This window comes from Monodelphis domestica, chromosome 5, assembly GCF_027887165.1.
Source record: "Monodelphis domestica isolate mMonDom1 chromosome 5, mMonDom1.pri, whole genome shotgun sequence".
In the NCBI taxonomy this organism is placed as follows: domain Eukaryota; kingdom Metazoa; phylum Chordata; class Mammalia; order Didelphimorphia; family Didelphidae; genus Monodelphis; species Monodelphis domestica.
Window position 1 is genome coordinate 280,930,379 of NC_077231.1, and position 18,982 is coordinate 280,949,360.

At 35.9% G+C, this 18,982-nt stretch overlaps 1 protein-coding gene across 2 annotated transcripts in view; it reads left to right on the plus strand.

Moving 5' to 3' along the window:
* Nucleotides 1-18,982, plus strand: part of ULK4 (unc-51 like kinase 4) — a 678,848-nt gene that overhangs the window by 141,262 nt on the left and 518,604 nt on the right. For both annotated transcript variants that reach the window (XM_007505056.3, XM_007505057.3), the window contains exon 18: nucleotides 64-171. In XM_007505056.3, the coding sequence (XP_007505118.1) occupies nucleotides 64-171 (108 nt within the window). The remainder of the gene's footprint in view (nucleotides 1-63; nucleotides 172-18,982) is intronic.

The window sequence follows — 18,982 nt, forward strand, 5'->3', positions numbered from 1 at the left end:
ATAGAGATTAAAAGCTAGAGAAAAGGGGATAATATATTTTGTTTATTTTTTTTCTCTTTTCAGGCAGTTACTCTCTTAACTGAACTAATTAGGGAAAACTTCAGGAACAGCAAATTAAAACAATGCCTTTTACCGACCCTTGGAGAGCTGATCTACCTTGTAGCCAGTCAGGTAAGAGTGTCTGATTAACTTTATAATTCTTGGTAAAATGTCCTGAATTTTTTTTCAACAGAGAAATAATTACTCTCTAAAAATGTTTTGGCTTTGTTCCCTTAGAGCGTGAAGGTGACTCCTCAAGATGCATGCTTCTCAAGAAGCTCCCTAGTGCTGTTACTTTAAAGTGTGGGACATTCTCAGGTCAAATATTGGAACTGATGGGCTTCAGGTTCCCCCTATGCTCTCTAGGTGCTACCATCTTTGATTCTCTCAGGTGAGAGAAGACATTCCCTATACTGGTCTACAAGCCCCATTTTTCTTTGAAGCACTTTCTTTGTGCACATCTGGCTTTTAAAGTGTCCAAGAGAATTTGTGACTGCCAGAGTGGATTGCACTTCAAAAGATGCTACATGGAAGAGGCCATTGAATTCAACAAGGGGACAGTTATCATTTCATTAATGTCATTTTTAGAATATAATTGGAAAGAATACGGTAAATTAAGGCATCAGTCTGAAATAATATTGTCCATAATCATTGACAATTAGGGAATGAATGGTTCATCTCTGCTTTTTTAGGTGGTAGGTTTTTGGTTTGTAGTGATTATTCAAGTATCATACTAGCAAGGTACCTAAATCATTTGGGGCCTTTGGATGATCACTGCTTGAAGAGAGCTTTTATATAGAGAGCGTTGTTTTATAGTTTTGTTATTTGTTTCTTTATCACCTTGCTTCCTCTCTTATTTAAGATGGCTAATATTCTAGGCCTACCCCATGATAAAGATATTTTTTGTATAGATGTGCTCTAGTGTTTCACTGTAATAATGTTAAATGTTTGATCCATACTTGATAATTTTTATCTTTTTTTTTAAACATTACCTTCTCTCTTAATATCAGTTCTAAGTTTAAGCCAATCAGGGTTAAGTCACTTGCTCAGAGAAGAGATCTGTACTGTCACCAATGCAAATAGAAAAAGGGGAACTTACATAATTTCCACCCAGGTTGGGGTCCAGTCTTGTTATCCAGTGGGGTCCGTGGCAGTTAAGTTCTAGAGAATCTGATGGAAATAAGACTTTGATCCACTAACTAGGCATAAGACCTTCCACCCTCCAGATGGATCCAAGTATAAAAGTGACATTTATATAGTGTTTTCTTTGCCTTTATATGACAATTAATTAACGTTTTCTCATTTGACCCTCATAGTAATCCTTTGAGGTGGTTTCTACTGGTATTACCTGTGCTGTTTTATAGTAGAGGAAACTGAATATTAGAAAACTTAAAGTGACTTGTGCTAGTTGATTTTGTAAGCAAGATTTGAGCCCAGGCAGAGTTTCCTTACATAATAAGCAAGGTGTGTAATCCTCTCATGGAGAGTTAAGGATTGACTATTTCTATGATATTTTATTTGTCTGTGAAATTGAGGCCATTTATCCTTGCAGAAATGCTCTTAGCATTGGGAATAGTTGTTAACATATATTGATATATGTATGCAGAAACCCAAGTAATTTCTTTTGGGTAAGGGCAAATTACCCTCAAAAGCCAATATATTTGCGGTCTGCCTCTTATGACTGGCTCTTATTTAGACTTAATCCTGATGTCCTTTTGTGTCATTTTTATTTATATTATTGTAATTGTTTGATTTCTGGTACTGTCAGAACCTTCATTGCTGTGCATCATATTAGTATAAATCTCTCAGTGTTGCTCTGTTTTTTCTGCTTTTATTATTTCTGATGATTTCTTGGTATTCATAATTTCTTAATAATATTTCATTCTAATCATAGATCATTCTAGCCTTTCTCTAATCACCAGGCAACCACTTTGCCTTCAGATTCTACTACAACAGAAAGTGCCACTATGAATATTTTTGTTCTTATATGACTATTCTTTATGTCTTATACCCAGAAGAGAGATCAGTAAGACAAAGGGTACAAATGGTTTCTCACATACTTTCAAATTGTTTCCAATGTGCTTAGATCAATTAATAGTTCTACCAACTGTGCACCATGCTGCCTGTCTTTCCACAACCCCTCCAACACTCTTCATCTTTTCTGACTGTGATATGAAACATCAAAATTGGTTTGATTTTCATTTCCTTATCATTAGTGACTTGGAACATTTTTTTCACATTGTTGTTTATTGTGTTTCTTCCTTGGAATTTTTTAAATTTGTATCTTTTGACCAACTGCCTATTGAGAAATAGCTTTTAATTATATATTTGTATTAATATCCTTTATAACTCATAGGGCAGATTTTTGTGGAAGATGTTTGTAGTGAAGATTGTTAACTGTTGACAGTTAGAAAACAGAAGTTATTGTTCAAATTATATTCATTTTATTTTAAAAGTTCCTCAATTTTTTGTAAACAAAATTTAATGTTTTGTCTCTTGTCTACTTTTCAGTTCCTTGTTCGGTTATGAATTTCCCTCCTGATCCAAGTTGTCTGTACTTATGAAAGGAACCCCCCTCGATTTTACATTAATTTGTTTATGAATTTTATATTTAGATAAGTTATCAATTTTTGGTACTTGTTAGATTATATGGTGATACAAAGTGCCCCATTAAGGACAAAAAAAGAAAATTTGCTCTCTTGGGGAATGGGGAGGGAGGGAGAGAACCTGGATCACAAAATATCAGAAAATGAATATTGATAATTGCACTGAAATGTAATGTAGAGAAAAAGAACAAAATTTTAAAAAAGAAAAACCCAACTCTTTATTATGCATGGCAGGCATTGTGCAAAGTGCTAGGAATAAATATAGCTAGATAAAAATAAAAATAGTCCCTAGGAAAAAGCAAGTATATATAAGTGATAATCATGTACAAAGTAATTACAGTTTGATGATAAGGGATCAATAGGAGACCTTGTGTTTGAGGTGACTCTGAAGCTCAGCCTTGAAGCCCACTAGATTCCAGGAGGGAGAAATGACTTAATAAAGAATTCCAGGTAGGAAGGACAGTCTGTGCAATGATATGGAAGCAGGAGAGAACATATCATGTATGGGGAACAAGCAGCAGGCCAATTTCAATGAAGCATATAATCAATAAGAGGGGATAATATCAAATCAGTCTGGAGGGATCATTTGGAGTTAAATTGTAAAAGGATTTAAATGCCCAGCACAGACATTTGTATTTTATCATAAGAACAATAGGAGCCAATGAAACTTCTCTTAGTAGAGAGTGACATTGTTAGACCCATGGTTTAGGAATATCAATTTGTCAGTGATGTGGAAGATGGGCTATAGAGGGAAGAGCATGAAGATAAGAAGACCCAATTAAGAGACTTTGGTAAGGAAGTAATATTACTATTCTTCTTAGGAGCATTCTAGGTGATTTCTGAGACAAATGGAAGCCAAGTTATTTTCCTATGGTCTTAGAACCAGGAAATGCCAGACTAGCCTTGACTAATTTCTTCTTTTCTTTTTCCCCTAAACTCTCTTGGTAATCTTATCAGCTCCCATGGTTTTATTATCATCTCTGTACAAATGACTGAACAAATGACTATATATCCAACCTAAGAGTCTCCCCTGACATTTAATCCCATGCCACCAGTTGCCTGTTAGACATTTCAAATTACATGTCTTGGAAACACTTCATACTCAACATATACAAAAACAAACTTGTCATCTTTTCTCCCCAGCCCGCTTTTTCAAACGGTTCTGTTTCAGCATCATAACTCTGGCATTCCCCTCATCAAAACCTCATACCCTGGAATGACCTTTCATCTCATCTCCAACTCATGGAGTGCTGATTTCTTTGAAGACATAGCTCAGCCGCCATCTTCTCCGTGAAGCCTTTCCTGATCTCCCCAATGGCTAGTGCCTTTCTTCTCAAACCACCTTGTATTTAACTACTCTGCACATATTTGTATTTATCCACTTCATATTTATACTGTATATATTTATGTATAAATGTTGACTTCTGCATTAAAATGCAGGCTCACTAGGGGAGATGTGGTTTTATTTGTTGTCTTTATATCACTAGTGCCTTTCACAATACTTGGAACATTCCTTTTTTACTTATTTATTTTTTTAAGCTTGTCTCTATAATGTAATTTAATAAAATAGAAATGATAGGAAATGTGGGAGTTCTTTAGTCTTATTATGAATAAAACAAACTGTCACTCTATCTGTAAATGTTAAATCCCCCTCCCACCCCCCCACCCACCCCCCCACACACACACCAAAGAAACCACATATCAGAGCACAAAAGGTATGAAAGCATAGGGTCAGTGAGGTGGCTCAGAGGACTGAGAGAAAGGCCTAGAAATGGAAGGTTCTGGGTTCAGATTTGACCTCCAACATTCCTTTTTTAAAAAAATGAATTTATTTAGTCAATTTAGAACATTATTCCTTGGTTACAAGAATCATATTATTTCCCTTCTTTCTCTTCACCCACCCTTCCTGTATTGACATGCAGTTTCACTGGGTAGTATTACATGTATCCTTGATCAAAACCTATTTCCATGTTGTTGGTGTTTGCATTAGGATGTTCATTTAGAGTCTACATTCCCAACCATATTGGGGGGGGGGGTTGTTTTTCAAGCAGTTGTTTTTCTTTTATGTTTCTACTCCCACAGTTTTTCCTCTGAATATGAATAGTGTTTTTTCTTGTAGATCACTCCAAGTTGTTCAGGATCACTGCATTGCCACTAATGGAGAAGTCCATTACATTCAATTGTACCACAGTGTATCAGTCTCTGTGTACAATGTTCTCCTGGTTTTGCTCCTTTCGCTCTGCATCACTTCCTGGAGGTCGTTCCAGTTCTCATGGAATTTCTCCACTTGATTATACTTGGAATATTCCTAATAAAAACTTGTGGAGAGATGGGTTGATTTTTGCAAGTGATTTTTGAGTACCTAAGTGCAGAGCTTCCCAGTGATCTCTATTAGCATCATTGTTCTAGTTCTGTTGAGATTTTTTGGGATCCTGATTCTGTCATTGGCATATGTGGAAAGACTGCCAATGAATGTGTGACTTTACCTCATTTAAAGAGTTGGGAGGGAGTTTGCAATTTCCATCCCTGACTTGTCTGTGACTTTATTACCATCTTTTTCTATCCTTTGTACTTTGAAAAAAACTTTCATAGAGAAAATGGAGACAGTATAATACCGTTTATCTCCAACTGGTCTTGCTTTTTCTATATTGGGTTGTATTTTCTTCAAGCAGTAGGCTCCTTTTCCTAATGTCCATACCTAAAAGACCCCAGAACAACAAAAGAAAACAAAACCTTTTTTCAAAAGCCCCTGCACATTCTGGGTTTTAAATATACTGATACTAAAGATCAACATTATTATTATTATTGACTTTGGGTATATTTTCTATTTTTGCTTTTTCTATATTTTCTTTTAAACCTTGAACTCATCAGAAAGCTTTCTTTATGTCCCTAGTGGTCTCCACAGATCTTTCGTCTTTTATTCCTCATCATAAATTCCCCGGTTTGATTTGCTTAAATGGCAGGTCAGTGAAATTTAACTTGGACTTGCCACTTCCTATAAAAGATACAGACATTTTTGCATTTAGATGTGCGTAGGCTTGAGCAGATAGCTACCATCTTGTATTTTGGAGAAAATACCCACAAACCTTAGTAGGAGCCATGTTGCTATGTTACATAGTGACCACACGGTGGCGCTGTACTAAAGATATGGAAAAAGAAAATTCAACCCCTCCAGTACAGCAAGTTCGAGGGACAACCTCTGATTTGCTTTGAGAATTGATGTTTACGTTTATCAGAAAATTTGGGTTAATTTCTTCCGAAAGGCAGCGACCATCAATATTTGTGGGTAGAGAATGCCTGTCCTTCTCTCTCCCTAGCGGCCTTCCCTGCCCTGTCCAGGGCGGGCGGGGCTCTGTCCAGGACACTGATGGCTGCAGTTCCCTGAGCCATGGTTTCCCCTTTGTTCTTGCTCAGAATGTTTCCTGGGGCTGAGATCCACAGGTGTGCCCCTTCCCATCCTCAGAGGCGCTCCTGGGCTTCACTGCCTCTTCTCAAGGGGTACAGATCCAAATCCTTCTAGTTGTGTCTGCTTTTAACATGGCCTGGGATGAGGAAGTCTTCCTCCCCTGGGGATTGAGAGTGCTTGGACTGGGAGCACTTCCGGTCTGGGAGGGAGAAAAGCTTATGGGGAACATCGGATGACCGCTTAGAACTGCGCACATAAAATTGCATAGAACTGGTGCTTAGCGAAGACCGCCTGGTTATTTAAGGAATACTGGGATTCCCTGGGTCTCTGGGACTCCCCATTGCTCCACGAAGGGAGGGACTAGCTTCATTTTGTGTTTAAGGTCCTATATAGTTTTAATAAAGGTTTATTTAGTCATTCTTGCCCCTTTGATTTTTAATCTTTAATCTCTTCTTCTGTTATGTCATTCACTTTTAATATAAATTCTCAGGTAATATTTAACCAAAGGAAGTCTTTCAGACATAAAAATGGCACTTGGCAGAATTTTATGGACTCTGATGCTTATTGTAATATTTGAATCCATTTTGTAAACGTCATTGTAGAGTTAATATTCATCATTATAAAACAATTACCAGCCTACTTGTGTCTCCTTTGGAGTTTTGCTCATTTTATACTTGCGATCTTAAACCCTGTGGAAAAAAAGGTATCAGAATTTCACTGAAAGAAAAAAGGATTGGGTATAAAATGGTGACTTAATTTTATAATGTTTGCTTCAAACAAACAAACAAACAAAAAAACAAGGGCAGCTAGGTTGCTCAGTGCATTGAGAGCCAGACCCAGAGAAAGGAGATTCTGTTTCAAATGTGACCTCAGACACTTCCTATCTGTGTGACCCTGGGCAAGTCACTTGACCCCCATTGCCTAGTCCTTACTACTCTTCTGCGTTGGAACCAATACATAGTATTGATTCTAATATGGAACTTAAGGGTTTTAACAGATAATTTGTTGTGTTACTTTCAAAACTGTTCTACTTGACATCCTTTTAAATCTTCCTTTGTTTCCTTATGTACATTAAATTTTTTATTAGCTTTTTTTTAAATATCACTGTGGCAAACCCTTCTTTCTCTCAACCCTTTAAAATCAGAGGGGAAAAAACCACTTTGTAGCAAATAAGTATAGTAATGAAAACAACACCCATAAAGACCCTGTCCAAAAATTTGTCTGTTTCTGTACGTTGGTTCTGTCACCCCTAGTCAAGAGATGGGTAACATGTTATATTACTGGTCCTCTGGAGGTGTGGTTAATCACTGCTTTGACTAGAGTGCTTAAGTCTTCCAAAGTCATTTGACTTTGGTGTGTTTTGGACCTTATGTAAAATGTATTCTTCATTTTCTTTCTATCAATCTGTGAAATTTTATACTTAACTGGATTCTCTGAAATTATTCTCATCATTTTTTTGTGGTGTAGTAATGTCCCATTACTATAATTTGGTCAGCTATTTCCTCAGTGATGGGAAACCTGTTTAGTTTCCAGTTCTTTGCTTTTCTTTCTTGTCTTTGCATTCCTACATTAGGATCAGGGAATTCGTTTTGATTGTAGCTATTATTTCTCTGGTATCCTTTCTCTTAACACTTTCCCCCAATACTGCTTTTTTCCATGTTGAGTTTTATATATTTTTAAATTCTTTGTATGTGTTTGTGTGTGTGTATTGGTATATGTATGTTGGACTATATATGTTTGGTCTAGTAGACCTGGAGAGTTTTCATTTGCGATTTTTTAAAATATAGCATCCAGGCTTATTTTAAAAATCCTAGTTTTCAGGGAGTCCAGTGATTCTTAAATTCTCTCATTAACCTGTTTTCCATATCAAATGTTTTTGACAACAGATAACATATTTTTTTCCGTTTTTAGTCTTTTGATTTTGTTCTTATATTTCTTATACTCTCATGTTGTTATTGATTTCCATTTGGTCCATTCTAATTTTCAAGGAGTCTGTTACTTGATTAAGGCTCCAACTTTTTATTTTATGTTGCTTTGCTTCTAATTCTTTTCCTCCTAAGATTTAAAAAGAATTTTTTTGTCTTAATTCCTTCTAAATATTTCTGTAGTCCTTGGGGAAAATATATTTTTTTCTTTGAGTCTTTGTACTTTTTATGGAGTTATGAAATTCCTCCTTTCCTTCTGGGTTAGATTTTTGAATAGACAGTTTGAGATGGTCCAAAAGGCATTTGATGATGTAAGACTCCATTCCAGGGGAGCAGCTAGGGTTAGATATGTGAGATGTGTGCATTTGTGTGTATGTGTTTGGAAATCATTTGATAATTAAACACATGGCAGCTAAACAACAATGAGAAATAGAGAGAATAGGAGTAACAGTGAGGACAGTTTACTGGGGAATCGAAGAGAACACAAGATCAAAAGAACATAGAAGGATTGTTTTTTGCTAGAAGAATTTGAAATAGAACTGAAAAAGGAGATCATGGAGGAATGTTTCTGAATGATATGACTTGAGGATGGAAAAAGCAGGAGCTCTTGGTGAATGGCCTTAATTTTTTTTTGATGATTTATGGGTAAAGTTCTTCTGCTGAGAGGTTTCATTCAGGGAGGTAATTGTAGACTTGTGGAGAGAAAAAGATAGCAATTGTGGAGAGAGGGATATTTCATCCACCAGGGAGGAATACAACACTTTCTATGCCACATTGAGGGCCCAACTGAGATTAGATAACAGATTTGTAGAGGACCCAGTCAGCTTTTTTTATTTGTTTGTTTGTTTTGTGATTTTAAATCCCTAACTCTGTACAAGGGGGCAGAAGTTGGGAACTATCCAGGGTTGGAGCCTACCTAAGCTTGATTGGTGATAAAACCTGGAGGCAAAAGTTTTAAGAATAGATGCTAGTATAGAACTGAGTCTGTTTCACCAAGGGCTCCAGATAAGGAAAGGAGGAAAGTATGGTCAGGGCAGGAAGAAAGGGTTTTAGGAGGAAGGTAGGAAGGAAGGAACCCAACAGGCAGTTAAGCAGGCACTATCCAAGCTTTGGCCCAAGTGCTGGAGATAGAAACCAAGCAAAAAGAAAGGCATTCTTGTTCTCCAGGAACTTACATCTTAATGGGAGAAGGCAGTATACAAAAGGGAGCTGAAAAGAGTGGGGATACAGGGAGAGGGAAATGAAGGGGTAAAGTTTTGAAGTTCAAAATATTAGGAGGAGAACCAGGAGGAGAACGAAGCCTGACCAGCTTGGGCCTTCTTCAAAACAGAGTTCTCAGGAGAGGCAGAGGGAATGGAGGTCACAGTGAAGACAGAGAATAAGGTTTGGGGTAGGAAGACAGAGGGAAAGATGGAATGATAAAAGATTATGATCGTGGGAAGGACTCTCAAAATTTTATGGACATGAATGTGGGACATTTTGGGTATGTTTGCTGTATGTATGGCCAACAGTATGAGCTTCTATATAGAGCCAATACAGTGTGGAGGAGTGGGACTTGAGAGATGAGCAGATGGAAGAACTGGAAAGTTAGGATATTGAGAGCATTCTTACATATTGCTACTAATCACTTGGAAAAATGCTCAGATACCCTAAAAATCAGAGCTAGTTTATGCAAAATAAAATATCTGTGAGATATCATCTCATACTTATCAAATTGGTAAGAAAAATAATTTAAAGGAATCAAATCTCAGCATTGGCAGAGAAAGAGGAACACATTCATCCATTGCTAGTGAAATTATAACTTTGTAGAATTCTTTTTGACAACAATCTGACAGTATATAGTAAAAGCTGTAAAAAAAAGTTCTTTGGCTCAAATATTCTTTTGTGGAGAATATACGTTGAAAGTATTATTTTAAAAATAAAGTTAAATAAAATATTCTACTATTTGTTCAAAGATTTTCTTGCCCTGGGTTCAAACTTGACCTCAGACACATTCCAGCTGTGTGACCCTGGGCAAGTCACTTAACCCCCATTGACTAGCCCTTACTGCTCTTCTGTCTTGGAACCAGTACACAGTATTGATTCCAAGATGGAAGGTAAGGGTTTAAAAAAAAATATTTTCTTGCATCATAATTTGCAATTGCAAAAAAAATCCCAAAAATCTAGAAGTAAATTCCATGTTTAATTATATGGAGACTGAAAAATGTTTAGTACATTAACATAATAGAAGTAAGGCACTTGGCCCTGGAGCCAACTAGATCTGGATTCAAATCCTACCCAGGATGCCTTCTGATTTTATGACACCAAACAAATCACTTGATCTCTCTGTTTAAGGTGGCTTCTCTGAATTCTGAGTAGAAAATAATTGTTTAGTTATGGTTTGTGGAGGGAGGGTCTTCACTGGGAGGGATTTTCCTTCACAGATAACATCATCTCCAAATCTATTCTTAATTATGAAATTATGGAAGACAAAAGTAGAGCCATAATAAAGGGAAGCATGGACCAGTTGTCCTGTTGAGCTTGTTGAATGATTGAAAAGTTCATCAGGGGTAAAATTAAGAGGTTCAAATGGGAGGAGCCATAAAGCAAGTTAAGTTTGTTGTATTGATGTCAATATTAAGTATATAATAAGTTTATAATAAGGAATCCATGTACATATCATGATTTAAATTGAGCAAATTATATTTTACATTTCAACATTTATTAGTCAAATTACTAGACTTGCGAAGCTGAAAATTCTGGGTGATTTCTGTAAAACCTCTCTTAATAAACTCATGTGGAAATAATCATTACTAAAGAGTAGTTAAAAGTAAAGAAGTTCAGTTAGTCACCAAATGTTTGGTAAGCATTTACTATGGATCAGATGCTATTCTAGGAACTATGGATAAATGGAAAGTAAAAAGAAAAAATCCCAAACCAATTTCAGATTATATCATAATCTTTTCTTTAAGTAGGAACCAAAAAAACCAAACTCAGATTGTCTAGAAAATTCTAGAGACACAGAATTAGGATGTTTCATTTTTTATAAATATTTATATTTTTTATTTTATAAAATATATTTTTATAAATATAAATAAATTGCATAAATGAATATTTTATAAATAGATTTTTATTTTAACACAACTAATAGAGTAGTACATCTAGAAAACAGTAAAGCAAAACAATCAAAAAGTGTTTATTACTATAGTATATGTAACTTGGTTATGCTTATAACTTATTTTTTGTTAAAAGAAAGCTATGTGCTTAAATTGTAAGAAGTAACATCAAAGTTATCTTCTGTATTCAGCCTGAAGATCTACCCTAACCCAATATTTTCTTCATTTGCATAGTGCAGTCATTGGGGCACAGAGTATAGGAAGACCCATCTTCATGAGTTCAAATGTCACCCCTAGACACTTACTAACTCTGTTACCCTAGAAATGTCACTTCACCCTGCTTGCCTCAATTTCCTCATTTGGAAAATGAGCTGGAGAAGGAAATGGCAGACCACTCTAGTATTTTTGCCAAGAAAATTCCCAATGGAGGCAACAGGTCCGACAGAACTGAAAATGGCTGAACAACAACAGCGGTCATTGTGTATGTTACTGTTCTGGATCTGTGTTCTTTACTCCAAGATTTGTGTTTCAATTCAAAACTTTAAATAAGAGTGTTTTGTAAAAGCCTGTTTTTGTAATGATTTTCCAAAGAGAGGTAACTACACAAATTATTCCTAGTCATTTATAAAATGTTCCTATTCCCTAAGATTCAGAGCTACTTTTTTTTTGTACATTGAAACAACTATGAGATATCATCACATACTTGTCATATGGGTTAAAAAAAAAAAAAGGATTTTTAACAGAAAGAGACAATTTACTTGATGCCTCTAGAGATCTCTTTAGACTGACTCCTCCGCTAGCATGAGTCCTGCCTCAGCATCGTCTGTCCCCTCCATCATTTTCCCCCACGTCTTCTGATGAGTCTATAATAACACAGTAATACTTTAAATGGAGCTACTGCCTCGGTGTTTCCAGTGCATTATTCAGACATCTCATTTGAGGCCTGTAATAATTCTGTGAGTTAGGCACTCTCGATATTACCATCTCCATTGTACAAATGAGTTTATTGAGATCCTGAGCATAAGGGATTTGCCTATGACAAGACTTATAAATTTCTGCAGTAAGATCTAGACTCAGTACTTCCCCATTCTCCACTCCAAACACTATTCACAGGAGTGGGCTTGTGGCTCTCCATCAGACCTCGCCTCCATTGTGTCGCGCTGCCTTGTGGCTATGGAGAAACCCCAACCTCCTGTGAGTCCTTGGCTATGTCAGCCCACCAGGAGGGAACAGAAATAAGAGAGGGAAAGTAAGAGGGCGAAAGCAGCCAAATCGTAGTCTGATATCCTTTAAAAAGTTGCATACATCATTCCCGAACCTCTGTTCATGGTCTTTTGGGAATATTGGAGAATGGGATAGGTGACACCTGACCAGAGATAAGGCTGTTTTAGATGTCATTTCCAAAAGCGGGAACTCCCGTGAATTTATTATTAAATTGAGAATGCTAAACAATTATGCTACATGCCATCTTATGGGACAACACAAACTGTCATCATCAGTGCAGGAAATTACATAGGGTGAGACTCTTCCCACCTGTGCATTCCCATTCAATTATGCTAAGCCCTACAGAGCTCCTTGGAGTGCAGGAGAAGGTATGTGACTTGCCTAGGAGCCTACATCGACTAGGAGTTTCATTTGGATTTGGACCCAGGTCTTTTTGACTCAGAGCTCAGCACCCAAACCTCTTTTTCCTCATTCCTATTTCCTTACCACCTGACAATACACCAGATTGTCATTGTTAGTTAAAAAAAACCACAGTGCTGGCAAAGCTTTGAGAAAAGAGACCCCACACATTCTGCTCAAGAGCTGTGAACTGGCTTAATATTTTCAAAAAGCAATATCGGTTTATACTAGAAGTGATACAAATATATTCATATCCTTTGACCCAGCCATCCTACTACCTTAGGATAATTATTGAAGGGGAAGAAAGGCCTATCTCTGTAATGCTTTCCTAGAAGCTCTGTCTGCTGTGGTAAAGAATTGGGAACAATATGTTCATGGACTAGGAGATGGGATGGTTGGACAAATTGTGATCTATACATGTAGTGGGATATAATTATTACAAATGGAAAAAACCACAGAGAACTATGGGAAGACATACACAGCAATGCAGGCTAAAGAAAAAGCAATAGAAAAATATATGTACTGATCACAGTTTTAAAAAGATAACAAAAAGAAGACATCTCAGGATATTAAAGAGAAATGTTCAGAAGATGTTATGGAAACAAGCAGAACAATTTTGTTAGGACCTCATTACGGTTAACATAAAATTACTTTCAAAGTTCTCTGTGTAGCAGGAGTTTACATGTATTAACTATTTAATTCAACAAACATTTATCATCATTAATTATGGGCAATGTACTTGGTACTGTGGAATCCATGTCAAAAAGTGAAATAATCCCTTCAATTAAAGAATTTAGGGCAGCTAGGTGGTGGAGTGGATAGAGTACCCAGCCCAGAGTCAGGAAGATTCATTTTCCTGAATTCAAATCTGGCCTTAAACAGTAACTGTGTGACCCTGAATAAGCCACTTAACCCTCTTTGCCCCAGTTCCTCATCTGTAAAATGGGCTTAAGAAGGAAATGACAAACCATTCCCGTTTTCTGAAGAAATCCCCAAATGGGGACTTAAAAGAGTTGGACATGACTGAAATGATTGAATAGCAATAACACCACAAACAAATTAAAGAACTTAAATTCTACTCTAGGGACACAGAAGAATTCTACAGATCTATAAATAGACAGAATAAATAAGATAAATGCAAAGTTATTTTAGAAGGGGGCAAACACTAACAGCTACAGAGATCAGGAAAGATCTTGTATGCAAGGTGGTCCCAGAGTTGAGCCTTGAAGGCAGCGAGGAATTCTAAGTCATCACAATCAGCAGAAAGAAACTTGATTTAAAATTAGAGGACCTGATTTTAGATCTATGACCTTGGGGAAGTCACTTAGTTTTGCTAGGCTTCACTTTCCATATTCATCAAATTGGAGATGGGAGGATGTTGGATTAGATGTCCTCAGAAGTCCCTTCCAACTTTAAATCTATGAACAATCCTAAGAGGTGAGGTGAGGGAGGGAGTCCTTCCCTGCCAGCCATGGGTGGGAGATGGAGATGATATGCTAACTTGTGGTAACAAGAAGATCAGTTTGATTAGAAGATAGACTGTTTGAGGGGGAGAATGTGAAATAGATCTGGAAAAGAAGGCTAGAACCAGATTAGAGGAGACCATAAGTACCAAATGGAGGTTTTTGCATTTTTTCCTGAAGGCAAAATTAAAGCGACTAGTACTTCTTGAGCTGCAAGATGGCAGTCATTTTTTATTACTTTTTTCTTATTTTCTTTATTCTTGTTTTTATATTTTAATATTTCTATGTTAATAAAAAAGGGGAGTTTCATTGGGAAAAAATAAAAATTCTGCCATTAAATATTGTTTGTGAATATGCCTGAAGAAAAATGTTAACTATTTTGAAGCTGCTTAGTTTCATTATGGACATTGTGCTATATTAACCCTATGTTACTCTTTATGGGTTTCCTAGATTGAAAGATCAAGGAAATCCTATTTATATCAGGAGGTAGCACTGGATGATGGCTAAAGAGTGGTCTCAGAACCAGAAAGCCCTGTGTTCTAGTCCTGCTGCCTGTAACTATGTATGAGTCCCTGTACCTTTCAGGGCCCTGAGCAGCTCTGTATGACTCAAGCCAGATAGAATGTCTTGACCTGAATTGGGAATTCTTTCCTCACCCAAAAGTTCCTCATTCCAATGAATGTAGTTTCTAGCCCTTTCCAGTTTCTGCCCTATGTGAATTTTGGTAAGGACTTTGACAGGATCTCCAAAAATATCCTTGTGCACAAGATGAACAGATGTGTTTAGTGTACTACTGGCCCCTATGGAATGATGGGGAGGGGTGGACATATGCCAGGGATTAGCAAGAGTGATGTCTCCACCGGGGCATAATTTGTAGGGTCTAAGTGAATCCATAAGCCAGAAAGAGATAAAAGATGCACAGTTCAACAACAGGGCTACCATACAGGAACTGACAAATCATGGGGCAAAACTGTTTAATTTCAAAGTAGAAATCCTACAGCAAGCAAGGAACCAGATCAGAGACAAAGCAGGAAAGAAAACACTATGAAAGTTTATTAACTTGAGTTGAAAGCTATTGGTTGTCCCTAGAGAAAGGTTGAGTAAACAATATGAAAAAGGTAAATAAGTACTTCCTTAATACTACTTAATTCATGCAAACAATCAATTCAAAGCAGTGCCATTTTATAAAGGGCAGGATGCTAACTGGGGCCCTTTCATTCTCACTTTCTAACTTGGACAAAAAGGACACAGCTGTAGCCTCAATGTAGAGTCAGAATTGGCTGAATGACTAGACCCAAAGAGTGTTGATCAGTGGATAGATATCAATCTGGAAAGACATCTTTAATAGTGTGTGACAAGGTTTTGTGCTTGGGCCTGGCTTGTTCAATATTTTTATCAATGATGGTAATAGGTGGCAGACTCTTCACCTTTTTGGATGACAGAATTGATATCTAAAAAGGCCTTGAGAATCTAGATTGAATCTAATGAGTTGAAATTTAATTGGGAAGAATACAAAGTCGAATATGCCATTGAAAAAAAAAGTACAGAACTACAGAATGGTGAAGTCTAAGTTTAATGGGAAAACAACCATGAGTTTGGATGGACTGTGGTGAATCAACAAACAGTGTGTCATGGTGGTCAGAAAAATTAGCAAGGTATTTGACTCCATGGTTAGAGGGAAAGACAAAAGCCAGGGATGAGTTAATTCCATTGTATTCTTATATGTCATTGTCCAAATACCATATTGATTTCTAGATACCAAATTTTAGGAAGGACTTGATAGCCAGAGTACTTGAAGCCATTTCATAATGATAGTTAATTATAAGTATTTAGATGGGAGAAGATTTGGTTAGGTGGATATTATTAGAGTATTTAAATACTTAAGGGAATATCATATGGGCAGATTAGAGTTAATCTTCTTGTCCCCAGATGTTAGAAGTACAACCAATAAGTTAAAGCTATTAGAAGAGAGAATTTAAGTCATGATAAGGAACAACTCTATAAATTAAAACTGCCCCAAAGTGGAATGGAAATCCTTCAGTGGAAGCTGGATGATTATTTTTTGGAGAACATTTTAGAACTGATTTATGCTTCAGGAGAGGTTTTGACCAGATGTATATCTCTGAGCAGTGACTTCTATCTATCCCAAGGCAACATGCAGTTATAACTAGCATCTTAAAATCTAAGAGAGATAATTCACTATTTAGCAGAGAAGAAATGCTTTGGCCAAGTGGATTCCAAAACAAGATTCTTCATTGTCTACCAACTTTTAAAATTCTCTCCTTTTATAGGGTTAAGGCTTGTGATTGGCTAGTGGTTTCTTTAAGAAAATCTTGAAAACATTTTCTGTGTCAAGAAAGCATCTGTTAAACATCCATGATCTTCTAAACCAATTTATAATAATAATAATAATAACATAGTTTGAAAGCAAAAATAACAGCTGTGAACTTTTGGGATTATTGTAGGTAAATAAACACATTATATGCTCTTTTAAACATTTAGAAGAATATATAGCTATTTTCTTAGACTCTATTCAAGATTGGTTATTGAAATTATTGATCTGTTAACTCATCATGATCAGTTAATAATTACTCATTTTTTGGATTTATCAGAACAACTCAAGATTATCATTTATCTTTTGGAGCTAAAATCTGTCACATATGTGTACTATATAATAGACCTTTCCAACAAGGTGCTATTAAGAAGTTTAACTTATTTTGAAGGGATCTGGCAGACTGGGTGAGATACTAAAGTTACTTCAATTTGCAAACTAAATTAAAGGTCTGCTGATGAATAATATAAAACAATTTTGGATACATAATTAAATTCCAAAAAGAGTTGATAATTTTAATTGAGTTGTGGTTGCACAAGCATATTAAAGATTTTGTTTGAAGTCTAGGGTTGAAAATTTGCAAGTAAAGTTTTTTATTTGTGTTCTAAAGATGTTGTATTCCACTACCTACACCTTAACCAGAATAAGGTCTTTAAGCAAAGGCTTTATATTCAGATTTCCAACTTTTGAGTGAAATTGAGGAGGATTATCCTTTTGGAACAGAATCAAATAGTGCCATAAATGATACTACTAGAGGAAATCTAGAAAGCATTGTTAAAGATTATGAAATCTTGCCCAGTAGACTTTTTTTTTTTATCACCACTGTGGATCAAAGGACAGGGCTTCAGAAGAGAAAAGAACAAGTAGGAAATGAACAGTTGATTAAGAAGATCATGCCTGGAATGGGTTTAATATTCTAGGACTTAAATAATAGGAATGACAATCTTCTGCCCAGGAATATTATACACCTAACATGAACTGGTAAAATTTTGTCTAAAGACTTGCAATCTAATCAAAAAGTTTTATGTTCAAAGGCAGGAAGAAAAATTATTCCCATCAAGTTGATATGATATCTGTTATGCAGAAAGAATAAAAGTGGAAATAACTAAAAATTTATAGAAGAGAAAAATCTAAGAAAGGAATTAGCAATAAAATTCTTTCCCTCTATGTTAAGTACTCATATACCAAGTATGGTTAACAAGCAATGTTGAACAGAGCTACTAATGAAAGGAGGCATATTCGATTTCATATCACTGGGAGCCTTGATGTTTTGGAATTCTAGATTGGAACATTGTTTTTGATTGGAATATGGCTCTTACAAAGGGGATAGGATAAGTGAAAAAGCCGAGGAGTATGGAGTTTGGGGAAACAAAGTAACACTATTAAAAAGACACACTCATCTGAGGTCTGAGGACATTCAGGAACCAGAGAGACATGCATGGCAGAGGACATTTGGGTCAGAGGCAGAAATGATATTGTCCTAGACAAATTGAGGAAACATATCATTAGTCTGGAACAGAGACATGATATGGGGATTGGGTGGTGGGAGTGTTACTTCAGGTATGGCTTTTTTCTCTAACAAAAATAGAGAAACTAATAATTTTTTCTCTTGCTTTAATGATTAATTCACCATTTAAAAGGTAAAAAAAACCCCAACATTTTTTTATTAACTTGATTTTGACTAACAAGAATAAACTGATTGCTAAGGTGGAAATCATGGAAATGTGGAGGATGGGTTACTCCATCTTAGAATGTTTAATAAAGAAGAGAAAAATCAGGCCTAATTTGAGATGGACCATAGATTTTTGGAGAGCATATTTCAAAATGTTTAGAAAAGTATATGTATAGTACTTGGGAATAAAATTTTACATGAGAACTGTCTTTCAGGAAATATGTTTGGTATTTTTTAGAAAGTGTTTTATTGGCTGAAATGAAAAGTATCAAAATTTTAAAAATAAAATAAACTTCTATAGAATGTGTAACCAAGAATAGGTGGTTAAGGGTAGCTACAAGGCATAGTCTATAAGATTACTATCTCAGTAGTCTGAAGGAAAAGAAAAATTATTTTTTAATAATATTATGAAAAAGTAGATGCAAGAAGGGATATGCCCACTACTACTTTCAGTATTAATAAATTCCAGTGTTCTTTCCATGCTTTTACTGTCAGACATTGGGATCTTGGTTCTTCAACAGCTTCACAGATGAATGCCTATAAATAATGAAAGTGAAAACTGAAATGAAGAAAAATAAAAAATGGCTCTCAGTGCTCAGCTAAAGGACACAGAGGGTGCTTAGAATTAGAAGATCTTTAAACCATAGTTAACCCATTTATTTTTATTTTTAAAGCTACAAATATTAAATCCTTGTCCAGTTATCAACAAATGAATATATTCCTTCAGAAACCAAATCCAATCTAACCTGGTGTTCTTGTTATAAATGAAACCAGAAAAAAGTTACTGTTAAATGGAAGGATGGTTTGCAAGTTCTCCATTG